This window comes from Rhopilema esculentum, chromosome 6 (assembly GCF_057945365.1).
Source record: "Rhopilema esculentum isolate cy_ngs chromosome 6, ASM5794536v1, whole genome shotgun sequence".
Taxonomy (NCBI): Eukaryota; Metazoa; Cnidaria; class Scyphozoa; order Rhizostomeae; family Rhizostomatidae; genus Rhopilema; species Rhopilema esculentum.
Genome location: NC_142820.1, coordinates 125,210 through 139,055, shown reverse-complemented (window position 1 = coordinate 139,055; position 13,846 = coordinate 125,210). Strand labels below are relative to the sequence as shown.

The 13,846-nt window shown below is 35.1% G+C and overlaps 2 protein-coding genes and 1 pseudogene across 5 annotated transcripts in view; 1 reads left to right on the top strand and 2 right to left on the bottom strand.

The window, feature by feature from the left end:
- The window catches only part of LOC135686862 (inositol polyphosphate-4-phosphatase type I A), a 25,334-nt gene extending 17,324 nt beyond the window's left edge, over positions 1 to 8,010 (top strand). For all 3 annotated transcript variants that reach the window (XM_065203228.2, XM_065203227.2, XM_089109073.1), the window contains exons 27-35: positions 650 to 816; positions 950 to 1,073; positions 3,888 to 3,955; positions 4,192 to 4,241; positions 4,529 to 4,669; positions 4,878 to 4,975; positions 5,097 to 5,209; positions 6,799 to 6,953; positions 7,132 to 8,010. In XM_065203228.2, the coding sequence (XP_065059300.1) occupies positions 650 to 816; positions 950 to 1,073; positions 3,888 to 3,955; positions 4,192 to 4,241; positions 4,529 to 4,669; positions 4,878 to 4,975; positions 5,097 to 5,209; positions 6,799 to 6,953; positions 7,132 to 7,267 (1,052 nt within the window). In that variant the 3' untranslated portion in view covers positions 7,268 to 8,010. The remainder of the gene's footprint in view (positions 1 to 649; positions 817 to 949; positions 1,074 to 3,887; positions 3,956 to 4,191; positions 4,242 to 4,528; positions 4,670 to 4,877; positions 4,976 to 5,096; positions 5,210 to 6,798; positions 6,954 to 7,131) is intronic.
- On the bottom strand, positions 1,069 to 3,727 carry LOC148960068 (uncharacterized; annotated as a pseudogene).
- LOC135686865 (phosphatidylinositol N-acetylglucosaminyltransferase subunit A) overlaps positions 7,994 to 13,846 on the bottom strand; it is an 11,421-nt gene continuing 5,568 nt past the window's right edge. For both annotated transcript variants that reach the window (XM_065203230.2, XM_089109074.1), the window contains 10 exons: positions 13,237 to 13,412; positions 12,701 to 12,816; positions 12,393 to 12,500; positions 11,923 to 12,029; positions 11,705 to 11,787; positions 11,082 to 11,167; positions 10,406 to 10,527; positions 9,652 to 9,707; positions 8,562 to 8,661; positions 7,994 to 8,134 (listed from right to left, as the gene is read on the bottom strand). In XM_065203230.2, the coding sequence (XP_065059302.1) occupies positions 8,030 to 8,134; positions 8,562 to 8,661; positions 9,652 to 9,707; positions 10,406 to 10,527; positions 11,082 to 11,167; positions 11,705 to 11,787; positions 11,923 to 12,029; positions 12,393 to 12,500; positions 12,701 to 12,816; positions 13,237 to 13,412 (1,059 nt within the window). In that variant the 3' untranslated portion in view covers positions 7,994 to 8,029. The remainder of the gene's footprint in view (positions 8,135 to 8,561; positions 8,662 to 9,651; positions 9,708 to 10,405; positions 10,528 to 11,081; positions 11,168 to 11,704; positions 11,788 to 11,922; positions 12,030 to 12,392; positions 12,501 to 12,700; positions 12,817 to 13,236; positions 13,413 to 13,846) is intronic.

The window sequence follows — 13,846 nt, the reverse complement described above, 5'->3', positions numbered from 1 at the left end:
AACCACTTTCTAAAACTTCCAGAAGCGGGATCTTGCCTTTCACCTACCGGGGTCAGGGCTCGCTGAGGCGCCTTGATTCTTCAAATCAAAACGTTTTGGTAGTTATTTATGCAAAAATTCTTTTTTTAATTCTATAATTGTTTTTTTTTCTGCAAAACAATAGACTTACGCCGCTGCATCCGTTTTCAGTCAATTAATATATAAACAAACTTCGCTGTAAGAAGGTGGCTGGCCTAAGCATTTCAAATATCTCTATAAACTGGCCTCTGGTTATGCAGGAAACTTCTTCCTTTTTTCATCATATTCTTTCAGTGTAAGAGAGTTTACGTAAACCTAGAAAAAGCCAGAAAAGATCACTTATACCATATCTGTACATTACTTCATGATGAAATTACTTGGCTTGAAAATCTGGCACTTTGCAGGCTCTAGTTCTTTTTGTCAACAATATCATCAACCTTATTGGAAATTGGGGGTACTAGATGCGAGTTCAAAAGCTTCGTTACACCATTCTCATTTGCAAACATAACAGTTTGTGATTATTGCACATATTATTTGTAAATGTTTATCTTATCTTAAGCTGAAATAGACTATCTTGGATGTTAAACATGAAAACCTTTTTATCTAACTTTTCGGCTAATTCATTTTGCAGCTGAAAGTAGTCTGAAGACTGCTTCTGAGAGGCTGTCCTTATCGATCAGTTCCTTCATAAGAAAAATATGCGTCATTATGAGGTTCATTTTGATGAAAAAGTTCAGCTCTTTCAGCACATGTACCAAGGAAGTACAGTACAGAAGAGATGTCGTCTTCGCACAAGTGGTTTGTTTTCTATCTCTTGAAGAAATAATTTTATAGCTCGTTCACTCAGTTCTTCTCTATGTGTCTCATCTACTTGATAAATTTTTACGGTTTGTACTTCCATATCTTGTAACACATATTTTTTGAATTTCAGCTGTCTCCTGTCATCGCTGGGTTCACTGTAAAACTTTCAGAAAGTCTTCAGAATCCAGTGTTTCTTCAGCAAATTTTAAAAATTGGACTCCTTGTCAACTTCGAAAGTTTAATAACTGCATACGGTATGCTTTGGCTCTTCTTTGAGCTAATTTTTCAATGCTTCAGTTGAACGTAATGTCTGAATGTATTGGTTGATTGTATTGGCTAGACGTATTGGTTGAGTGTTTTGATCCATGTACGGGACATCCCAAAAGCTTTATTTCCTTGGGTTGTTTATTCCTGATTTTTGTGTTAGTGTTCGGTTATATTTAGAAAACGAGACACATAAGAAAACATAATCAATTTTCTGAAAACTGTCCTTGGAATAAACATTATTTTATACTAAAGCAATTACATGGCAGATTCTACATTCTAACTAATCTCACACTAGATCCCTTAAAATCTTAAAATATTCAGACACTGGACTTGGTTGTCGAGCGGCAGAAATTGCATTCTGAATTGTGGCCTGAGAGAGACAGTGTGCCTCAGAGAAAATCCTCCCAAGTTACTCTTGGCAGATTCTTCTTCAAGGATGACCTCTCTTCCACCTCCCACATACAGCATTGAAGGCACTTTTCAATGGCTTAGAGAAGCTCTTGTCATAAGGCAGAAATAACAAAATTAAGCCTTTGCTTGTGAAATGATTAATTAAAAGGAGGTTCTCTGTGTGAGGTTGTGGCCATGAAGAATTAGGCGTAACTTGTTTGCTGGGGAGCAGTTTGTCTCTTTAACAAAATATTCAATATACTTCTGTGTTCAGCCAATTTCCGTACATTTTTCTAGTTGTTCCATATAAGCGTGATCCAACAGATTTACCTTCATTCTTTTTATTCCAAAAACCACATTTGGGCGATTATAATTGTCAGTTGCATTCGTTGTCGTTAATCGTTAAGGTGGATGTATACCAGATTTTTTATCAAAAGTAAATTTTAACATTTTTCGACGTTTTAATATTTTACATAGAGTAATATATGTAAGAGTTTTAAGTGAACATTGAACGACAGTGCTACTGAATTTAAATAAAAACTGTTCTTTGATTATTAAACAAAATGAGGCAGTGGTAACCAGAAGAAAAGCACTGGACCTTGGTATGCAATCTCAAGAAAAAGAACTGTACAAAGTTATGGAAACCATGTCGTATCCAGTTCTTGTTTAGAGGAAGGATTTTTATCAGCTGTTGTTTGTGCCAGCTGTCGAAGCCCGAAAGGGAAACTCGTTTTAATGCAAGACGACAGCAAAAGAATTGGGTTACATGAAACTTTTACTTTGAAATGTAGCAACTGCAGCGAAGAATCTACATTTGAAACTGGGAACAGGGTGCACAATGAGCGTACCGAAGTAAATGTGCACTTCATTCAAGCTGGTTTGCTAACAGGGATTGGTCTGACAGGTCCGCAGAAGTTTTGCAGTACTCTGGATTTACCATGACCAGTTTCTTCTAAGGCTTATAATGCAACAGTCAAAGAAATTCAGATGTCTGTTGACAAAGAATGCCAAAAATCTCTAGAAAGTGCTTCATTAAAGTTAAAGAAATTAATGAAAGCTTCTGACCCAAACTGTTCTGGTCTTAATGTTGAAAAAGACATTTTTCCTGTCAGTGGATGGTACATGGCAGAAAAGGTATGGTTTTCCATGGATACTTTAGAAGTCCTAGACTATGAGGTGAAATCCAAAGTCTGCTTTCAATGTAATTCAAGAAATTTGTGGCATAGAGACTCCAAAAAGTATTTAGATTGGTACAAAGGTCATAAACCTTTCTGCAGTATAAATCACACAGTCTGCTAAGGCAATTGAAAAAGAAGCAGCTGTGGACATTATTAGAAGGTCCTTCCAAACTGGGTTTGAAATACACAACTTATGTTGGGGATATGGTGACTCTTCTTCATTTGGTGAAGTATCAGATGCTATGTTCAAACAGTTTGGAGAAGAATATCTTGTTTTGAAGCAAGAAATTTTGTTTGTGTTTCCTACATGTCAGGTGGTTTTGTTGTTGGCAAAGCTGCAGAAACAAAAAGAAAATGCTCAAAAAGTGTTACACAAAAAGAGGCTGACAATGTCAGCAAAGAGGCTGACATTATTAACATTTGTTTTGTTGACGAGTCTAATGTTATGGTACCTTTCATGTGGAAAACTTTAAATGCGTTTTTCTCAAAATATCATTTGTCACATTCAAGAAAGAATATCTCGTAAACGGTATGTTAGGAAAAGATGGTTTTTGGAGAGTATATTTGATATACCATAAGTACTGATATGAGCAGAGGAAATTTGAAAATCTGATGCTAGAACATTGTTTTAGTTTCCATAGCGATAGCTACCATATTTGAATTTTCAGAAATTTAAATTATAGTTGGATTCCGTGAGAAAGATATACAATGTTGTTCTTTATTCTTCCTTTCTACCTAATTTTACAATGAAAAACTCATTTTCTTCAAGTGAGGTATATTTTTTTTATTGTGGTATACATCTCCCTTCAGCTGCATGCTTTCCTTTGACAGACAGCACCTTTATAGGTGTAGGGATACCAGATTTATTACAGTTATACATTCTACTTGGGATCAGTTTTTCTCTTTGAATGTTCTAATATAAAGTGTTGAAGAACTTATCCACTTGCTCTTTGTTGACGCAAAATACTCTATTAAGTACTGTTTTCTTTGGCTCTATCAATAGAAGTTCTGGGTATCTTTTAAAAATCCATAAACAAAATCTTTAGCTGCCATACCAGTTTTATTGTTTTCATCTACTTTTTTATGTAGAAAGGATCTGACATAATCCCGAAAAATATGAATTGTATCCTTCAAATGTTTTGTAAGTTCATCCTTAGGAAGTGTTTTTCAATACAGTTTTACAGAATCCTAAAGGTATCCTATTCCATGATTTTCTGCTTGATTTTATATTAGGTGAAGAACTTGGGATGCTGGAAGATGCCGTAGTAGCATATAAAGATTTAAAGAAAGCAAAGTTTAAGGTATTTTTAATAGAATAGTATTGGTTTAGCAGATTTGAAATACCAACATTTGAATACCTCTGTTTTTTATATGCAAAATTCGATTTTTAAACGTCGGTTGGAATGAAAAAATGGTACCTGAAAGTTTTACAAATGTTTATTGAAAACGCCAGGACAGTAAACAGAAGTAAGTAGGCAGAATTAAGGTATATTTAAAGTTAAAACGCTGATGTTTCTACTGTATGTTGTTTTTTTAGTTCATGTGCGATAACTCTTGGAATTCTTTTCCTTCTTTGGAAGGAGACAGGTTTGCCAGTTTCCATTTTTCCTACATTTTAGTAAAATAATGTAACACAATCTAATGGAGTACATACTCACTGTTGTATTTCAAATAATTTACGCTTCCGTTTTCACAGAAAGTTTTCATCATATTTGTTGATGTAGTGCTATAAATATGCAGCATTTCTATGTATGCTTTGCAAAGTATTTCACGAGATCTTCGATGCACTAGCACTCGGTACTGTAATTTCCATATTAATCATTAACACTGTTTTAAATCTTCTAAAAATGTTATGTTTTCATGTTTTTATTCAGACAAGATCTGATCGTCAGCATTCCACTTCATGAAGAAAATTTCAAAAAGCTTCCATTGGAGCTTCAAAATGGATACAGAGTTCCCATATATCCAGTGGTTTTTAATGTGGGCATCAACGAGCATGCTACGATAGCTGAAAGGTTTGTTTTTAGGGATCGTTAACTTGAAGTTAATTCTTTCTCATTTCTATGACATTGCCGCCTCTTGTATCTTTTCCTGAATATCACTGTTAATAGACAAGACAGGCTCCTCCAACATCCTTATTTATAAATAGGCTCTTCCCCTGTTTTATGAATATTCTCCATCAAGTAGCATTCGCCGGCTCACGTTCTTTTTTCCTTATTCCAGATTTGGAGACATGTCAGTTCAAGATTCAATTAACGCAGAGAATATGAACTATTTGTTTACCTATTACGAGAAGTTTTCATCATATTTCCCCGAATGGAGTAAGAACTTGTCTTTTTTAACAAAAACCTATCTTTGAGTTTGTGTCTTTTCATTTCTTTTTTAAGTTGAAGCAAATTCAGCAAATGGAGTTTAAACCTTTAATATATTTTCCTTTATCAGTTGGAACAAATTCAGAGTGTCAGACCTCTTTGGCAATGCTTATGGTACATTTACAAGTTGTCGTCAATTCTAAAAAGAGTAAAAATGTAGACATTTTTTGTCTCTGTGAAGAGGTAAGATTTGTTTTCTGTTTATCTACATGCTTTAAGATGACAGTTACAAAGCAAGGCGTATTTAGAAATTTCCAAGTGCTGCTCTGTTCAAACACCAGAATATTCACTTCATTGCATTCAATTTGGTTTTGATTAGAGCTCGAGAGCGTAAAGTCAAGCAAGTCGAGCGAATGGGAAAAGTCGAGCGAAACAAGCATTGTCAATCAACATCTTTTTTGTCAAGGTTCCTTGGTGCTGTTGAAAGGGTTGAACACCCTACGCAACCACAGCTTCGGGGGGTGAACTAAGCCTAATTTTTGACGGGGACGTGCCATTTTGGTTAAAATTTTGGAACCCATAATTCCGCAAATGTCTGAAAAAATGTGACCCATAATGCCGCAAACACGATGAAAACTATACCCATAAATCTGCAGAGCAAATAAAATTTTTAAAGCACATAAAAAATCACTAACCAGATTTTGCATGTTCTTTGCCCAGAAATCTTAGTATTACACATATTTCATATTTTTATTTCTAACTGGACATTCATTTTGTTAATGCTTTATCTCCCTCTTAATAATTTTACGAATTTCCGAAAAATGGTATCCATAATTCTGCATGTTTCTTCAAATGGTATCCATAGTTCCGCACAAATTTCAAAAACTGATACCGATAATCCCACACTTTTCAGAAAAAAGGTGCCCCTAAATAATGGCACGTTCCCGTACCTTCAAACATGTCAAGGCAGTTAAGGTAGTAAATTTTTTTAGGATGTCACTACTTTTCTATGTTAAATTTTTTTTACAATACAACCTCTTCATTTAAGAGAAACCTTTACAGAAATTTCACACCTGCAAGATCAAAGGACAAATGAAATAAGTGATATGAATGACTGCATATAAAAATTAATAAACGGGGGGTCCAAATAAACTCCGGGGGGGGGGGGGGTAAAAAAAATCAAAAAATTAATAAGCGTCCCTCCTTCTATTAAGGACCCTAGAGTAACAAGGTTATTTAGCTAGCCGTTCTCTTCTCAGCGTTGCATCACAGCTATTCATTATCACCTAGTTTACAATGCAAAAGGCTGTCAGAACTTTTCGATTCTATTCACAACTGATCCGGCGTCCATTTACATATATGATTGTAATTAAATAAGTAAACGTTAACGTAACTTGTAATAAGCCTCATGTACTGAGAAAAAATTTGAGTTTGAGCTTGGTCACTGCAAATGGTGTGCTCCTTTGTTGCTGCGAAAGAGGTTGACTGCAGTGGAGTACTGAACACGCTGCGCTCTCGAAATAAAACAGCTTTGCTCCGCAGAAATCGGTTGGAGGGAAGGCCGACAGCGCTTGACATCGAGGCAACAGCGTTTGGAAAGGTGGTCAGCACATCGTGTCACATTGAGTCTCGTTGCTATTGAGTTGTTTTCGATATTTTGAAACGATAAACACGATTGTTGACAACAGACCGAATGTGCAATTGACGATAATGCGAAATGCCAAGGTATAGATAATGAATGCTAGAATAGTATAGAAGTTGACTAACATACTCTGTCTTGACTATACTCTGCCTTACTTTGTTTTGCATTTTGTGCTCTTGGATATTGCTAGATTTGCCAGAGAATGAATGGTATACGACTTACGACCTGCAAGAGCGCAAAAGACAGAACTGCCATGGCAGTGACCCTTGAAGCAGCAAGGATTCTGCAGAGGGAACACAGATTGCCGCAAGATTTATTTTTGAAAACCCTAAATACAATGAGATGGTAAGCGCCATTTTGTTCGTTTTAGTTTTTGTTTTTCGCTGACTTTGTAAAAAACATGCGATGCCAGGTTATCAGAGTCATCTGAAGGAGGACTCAGCTTTTAAAAGAACTTTTCAATGTAGTTTTGGTGTATGTTTTCTTTTTGCATATCACTGATTTTTTTTTATTTCACTTTCAGCCAAGGAACACGGCTGGTTAATTCTTTGAAAAACGTCGGGATACCCAAATATGCTTTCAACAAAATGCAAGTTAGAGCGTACCCAAGCCTTTACAGAGCTCCTGAGGGAACATATGGGAAAAATGTACAGAACTGAGTGAAAAAACTGGAAAATCACGTTTTTTATCCAGCCAACTTAGAAAAGGATAATAACTTTAACTGAAAAATCATAAGATAATTTCCAAGAGCTATTTTTCTTAACTTGCTTATCTAATTATTCACAATGTTATCAACTTGATTTTATTAACAATGTTTAGGAGACCTGTAGCGTGGGTGCAAGAGTTTGTTAACTTCTAGATATCAAGAACCATTAAATAACGACAGTTTTTTTTAAGTATTAATCTTAGATTTTTTACACTGCTCTCTGATAACCATTCACGGGTCAGTTACTTGATAGGCCAGGGATTGATCGAGCATTAAATACAACTGCAATTCTTTTAAAACATTTTAACCCAAAAACAAAAAAATTACAGCGACATCCAAAACTACTGAAAATCAGTGGAAGGTGGGGACAGCAGATTTCTTTCCGGAAAGGGTCCAAACATTCTGCAGCCGAGCATTAGCAAGAATTCTTTAAATAGAAAACATAAAAGATCACAATTCACTTACTAAGACAGTAATCCTAATAGAATTTGACGTCTATTTACGTTTGAAATAAATATATTTTGTACAAATCTAAATTTCTATCATTTAATTTTCTAACATTTATAAATTATTTACAGATTAAAGCAAGTTCTGTAGATTGATTAATTGGGCGTATGATTGTATTATATTTTTGATTTAATCTCAGTATTTACATAAGAGTTACAGTTTTAGTTCAATCTCAAAATCTAAATTGAACCTATCACTTTTCTCTCGTTCAATCGCCTTGTGATAATATTTGGAAGGTGTTTTTTGTTCTAAGATCGGCAACATTTCTTGAAACGCCGTCTTCACCAGGAATTCTCGCGCAGATATCAATGTTCTAAAAAATATAAATAAGAGAATTTGGATAATTCGCCTGCTTTCTTTGTCGGTACGCGCTTCGAACTGCTGCTCTGATGTCAATGAACTAGCATCACATTATATTGTCCTTTTTTATAGTTTCAGTAGCTTAAAGTTTTCATCGGATATTCAAGATAGTTAATTGAGCAAGTGTTGTGAATAAGTGCAGAACATTATTTCCTTCATATAGAACATTATTTCCTTCATATCTGTATGGTCTTTATTCACCCTGGTGGCCTATAATGAGGGTAGACGTTCCAAGAATAAGTTTAGCAGCATAGCAAGCGGAATTATTCATGAACAAGGACAAGTTTTACCATCATCAGTGTAGCACTAAAATTGCGATTCATCATTTTTCATATAAACTGGCTATGCTAAACTTACAAAATATTGATTAAAATACTTACTTGTTTGGGAAAGAGGAACTCAAGTAGAATAAAAAAGGCCACATTCAATAAAACCAAAAATATATAGATCTTCCCTGCAACTGGAGCAACCGCGTTTAGCCTGGAAAAAAGAATAAACGACAATTTCCAATACAATTCATGAGAAAACAATTTATTTGAGGCCTGAAAATCTCTTGACCTGTTAAGCCGATTATCGTTGCTTCGTGGTTGTGGTCGCATGTCTCATTTACAATATCGCATGGCACATCCATATATCCAATGTACGGACGTGTTTATTCAAACAGGCTTATTGATCTTAAATCTTTAAGTGACTTGACCCGGATTACACTGTGGTTTACGAGTGTACCTTGCAAGTGCGATCAGTAAAATCCCGTTTTCTCCGGACTTACAATTCGTCTACATACAGGTACGAAAAAGCTATTTTGTACCCAAGGAACCAATCGAATGGCTCAAAACTTTGCACACGGCCAGGACAGATGTCGGGTCAGCAAAGAGTGTCTCAAAATTTTGTAATTGCTTTGTAATTTTTACAATTTTGTAATTTGTAAAAGAAAAATTGTTTGCCAATTTTTGACAGGCTATAGTTTCAAGGGGAGGAGAAATTTGAAAAATCTGAGATACACTTTTGTAGCTAAGGATCTGAGCTTACTGCTGATATAAGTCATATTTCGTTACCTCAAACGCAAGGGTAAACAATAGCTTTTGAAGGTAGTACACTCATTTAAGCAATTATTTTGATATGGTTGGAATCGCCACATTCTTTTGCATCGAATGATGTATAGTTTAATCTGATTCCGTTAATAGTTTTGCTTTTAGGGAGAGAAAACGAAATATCGTGTCAAAAACGTTTACCGTAACCTTAACGAACATCACGTCTACAGTTTTTTCATTCTTCGGTTGAATGGTTAATGAGCGTATTATTTATCTTTAAGTCAGTATAACTCTGGAAAAAATGAAAATTGGAGAAGATAATTGTGTCAAGTTGAGATAAAATGTTAAAATCTTCGAAAACTTGTAGGTGGATAGCTACTCACTCACTAAAAGAAGGCATTTTCAGGCAGACGCACCCTTTATTCAGATGCAAACTTACTTTTTGAGACGGGTCTTCAAGGAACTCTCTTGAACACTCTTAGCTTTATGGTAAACCTTGCAATAAAATTATGAAAAAATATAAAAAATAAAATCTTATTATAAAATTATTGTAATACTCATAGCATCAGTTGAATGAATGAACTTTCAAGATTTTGACGCTCTTGATCCAAAGACGACAACAAACCACTCAAAGTAATTTACTTTCAAAGCATCCGAGAAAGCATGAATAGTCAAAGAATCTTACAAGGAAAACAATCTTACAAGCAAAGAATGATATTGGCAAAAAATTATACCAATGTTAAAAAAACTTACTGGCAAAAAATATTACTGGCAGGAAGGCTTACTCGTAAAACACCTTACTGGCAGAAAATCTAATTGGCAAAAATCTTCCTGGTTTCTCACAAAATATTCTACTAGCGAAAAATCTTATTGGCGAAGGCTCTTACAGGGATAGAATCTTATTGACGAAGGCACTTACAGGGATAGAATCTTATTGGCGAAGGCTCTTACAGGGATAGAATCTTATTGGCGAAGGCTCTTACAGGGATAGAATCTTATTGACGAAGGCTCTTACAGGGATAGAATCTTATTGGCAGAAATTATAATTGATAAAGTTCTTCCTGGTAAAATATCTTTTTCGCAAAATATTCTACCAGCAAAAAATCTTATTGGCGAAAAATCTTAAAGGTAAAATATCTTATTGGCAAAAAATCTTAGTGGCAACAAGGTATTGTGCTAGTTCAGGTTCCTACCTGTTCCGTTCTCTTAGCGATAGAATCCCAGCAATAGATGCTTTGAAACGAATTGTTTCTTTTCGGAAGGCCTTTTTTCTCAATTGATAACAGAACTGCTTTGTCGAGGGCTTTGGCAATGGCTGCAAAATATTTATCATATAGTCAAATAAAAATCCTGTGTATAAAACTGGCTGAAAAAATAGAGAACTAACAGGATAGATCCATCAAAAATCACAGCAGACTCACTACCTAGCTCTCTTTCTTTTATAAAAACTACAGTGAGACGAAAAATAACAAAAGCAGGACAGAATGGAATAAATCAAGAGACACACGAACTAGCGATGATGTATCCTGAAAACCCGCAAAAAGCCTTGAACAATCTTATGAGCAAGCGTCATACAGTTACTTGATGTCGAGCAAAAATTTCACGTATACGAAAGGTTTCTTGCGACTGATTATTACGGAAATGCCTTTTCTTCATGCTGTTTATGTTATTACTTCCTAACAACTATACACTAATTTTTAACTTAAAGGGCAATGCAAGACTTGACGATAATTTTCGGATAAAGTTCCTAGAAAGACCCTAAAGACAAAACTAAGAACGGCCAAACATACGAGTAAGACCGCTATGAAAAAATATGAGCAAACTCGTGGGTGTTCAGTAAATCTAAGAAACAACAAGTTTGACACTTACACTGGACATTAGGCTCCGCTAGAATAATAAGGTCAGGCGGAAGTACTTCTGGAATGCCCCCAACACAAGTACTCACGACCTGCAGGCTTGGGAATATTAATAAAAAATTTTAAATCGAAAGGCCTAACGTGCATTTGCCTACAGAGCTACCGCAGTGATACAGACTGAAGGTCATCTCCGCTGAGAAATGTTGGAGTAATTGTCATCTCCTCTGAGAAACGTCATGAAGTCAAGCAATATATTTCTAAAGCCATGTTGTTTTTTGTGATTTGTTAAAACACACGTCATGCTCAGGTTTTTACATTAGGATACAGCATTTGAGATGAAATAAATAGGAAGAGATACTGTTTGAATGAACAGGAACTAAACGTTTGCATTACCAGAATCACATAAGCAAAAATATATACCTAGACCTAATCTGTCACAAATAAGATTAACTTCTGGAGGTTTTTTAGCACTTTCAATGAATTTGAAGTATAATTTACAGGCCATGCTAAAAGACCATATGGTTGACCTTGAACAGCTTAAAAGTATGCAAAACTGTGAATTAAATAAATTTGCGACTTTATTTATAACATACAATCATAAATCATGTTTATGTAGCCAAGTTCAAATCCACATACCCGCAAGAAGCTGCCTCTACAATTGCCATGCAAAAGGCCTCCGTCAATGAAGTGTTTAGAAATATATCACCTTGCACAAGCATCTGAAACACAACCGAGATGACAGGACAATTTGATAAGAATTTATGAAATAACAATAATATTGGCTATGAATTTTGGATTAATTGACTCAGATTGGCGAATGCCCGGCTCGTATTAGCTAAGAAACAATCACTTACATCTTTAACATCTGCATGATTCAGGGTCCCAAGCATGCAAACTCGGTCCTGCAAACCATATTTTTCTCTAACCTCTTCAATAACAACTCTTTTAGGGCCATCACCACCTTAAAAAAACAGTAAACACATTCCTATACAGAAAACTTCATATTTTCTTATCTAAAACTATATTCCGACGGAAAATTTGGGAGTTAGGATCACATACCCTGCATTGTTTTCAAAAAATTGTAAACCCTCCTCTTAACTTGCTTTCTTTTACTGCTTCGAGAACTGCTTGCACCAAACTATCAATTTTACCATTTTGATTAAGGTATGAAATGAGGTATTTGATATCTTCCTTTTTACATTTCGTTTGAAAATTATCCTTCATTATTATTAGATCTTTCCTCGTCGTTTTACGCTGTTCCTGCTTAATTTTTATAGGTTTACGCAAGGTGAAATAAAATTGTTTCGGCAATAGGTCATCTCACCAATTATGAAATCCACGAACTCGTACTTTTGACACATGATAGGAATTATTCCAGCTAGAAGATCGATTCCTTTTCTATACACTAACCGACTAGCAACTGTAATGGTCACTGCAAAAAATAACAGGGTAAGATGAATTCGATTAAAAATGCAGAAACATCCTAAATGATTAACAAGGGGCACCATAACTGTAATTATAACTAAATATTAAAAATGCGAACAAAATATATTATATATTAGCCACAATGCCGGCTAACTTGGTTGCACTGATGCACATTTGTTTTGCAATAGAATATGTATATTATGATACCTTTATCGGATTTGAGCCTTGTAGTATCAGGGCTGAAGAGTTGTGAGTCTACTGCATTGGGAATAACAGATACCATCTGAGGATCCAACGATGCACGTAGTACAGTGTTCTCCTTGCTATACATTAGAGAAAGTCGCAATGACTTATTCATGAAAATGAGACACCCAATGATCATTACTTTAACCAATTTATGTGTTGATGGGGAAGTCAATAGCAGCATTGCAAGAAAGATTGCAATGAATATCACTATATGAACAGCATTAACTATGAGTTACGGAAACGGCAAAAAGATAAGGTAAGATAAGATAAGATAAAACAGAAATCAGCAATGGTATTCAGTGGGAAAATAAATAAGCGGAAATGAAAGAAACAGAAAATTATCAATGTTTTATTTCACATAAAACCTTCCCCTCCCCTGTCCAATGATCCAAACCATTCCTTTCTGAAGCCCTGTACTTCAATGTGGATGTCATAATCAATAGAAGAATTAAGGTACAAACAACGAAACCAGATTATAAAATATGATTTGCCTTTACCTTGTATTTGAAACGCAGATCACATGACTTATGTCTGTCAAAGTAAACTCAAGAAACTTATTGGTAATAACAGAGCTTGGATCAGCAAACCCAAAAAGAGAATGATCAGTGAAGACAGTCTTTAAACCCATCGTTCTAGAGTGCAGTAGCGCATCATGACAAAGTGTCGAAAATGCCTACAAATTAAAACATTTTAGGGACTTTTTTCATTCTCATGAACATTAGTTAATATGACTTCACACATAAAACATAGTGATACAATTTATTGTGAAAGACTTGCTGTATAATTGCACTAGGTCACTTGCAAAGTCTGAAACACAGGATCTACAACAACGACGTGAGAGATATTGAGTTTTTTGAAATACGATGCATTCATGTAGTTTACGGTAGTTGACGTAGCCAATACTAAATAACAAATACCGAAAGGACAATGCAAACATTTTGTTCATTTACTAACGAATATAACTAACATTTACTAATGTTCATTTACTAACGAATAACGAATAATCGCTTTTGAAAGAGCAAGAGCGCCAATCTACCCTAGCTTTAGGAGATAGTGAAAGAAATACTCAATAGCTTTGTTGCAGAAACGTTTCTGATTATTGACAGT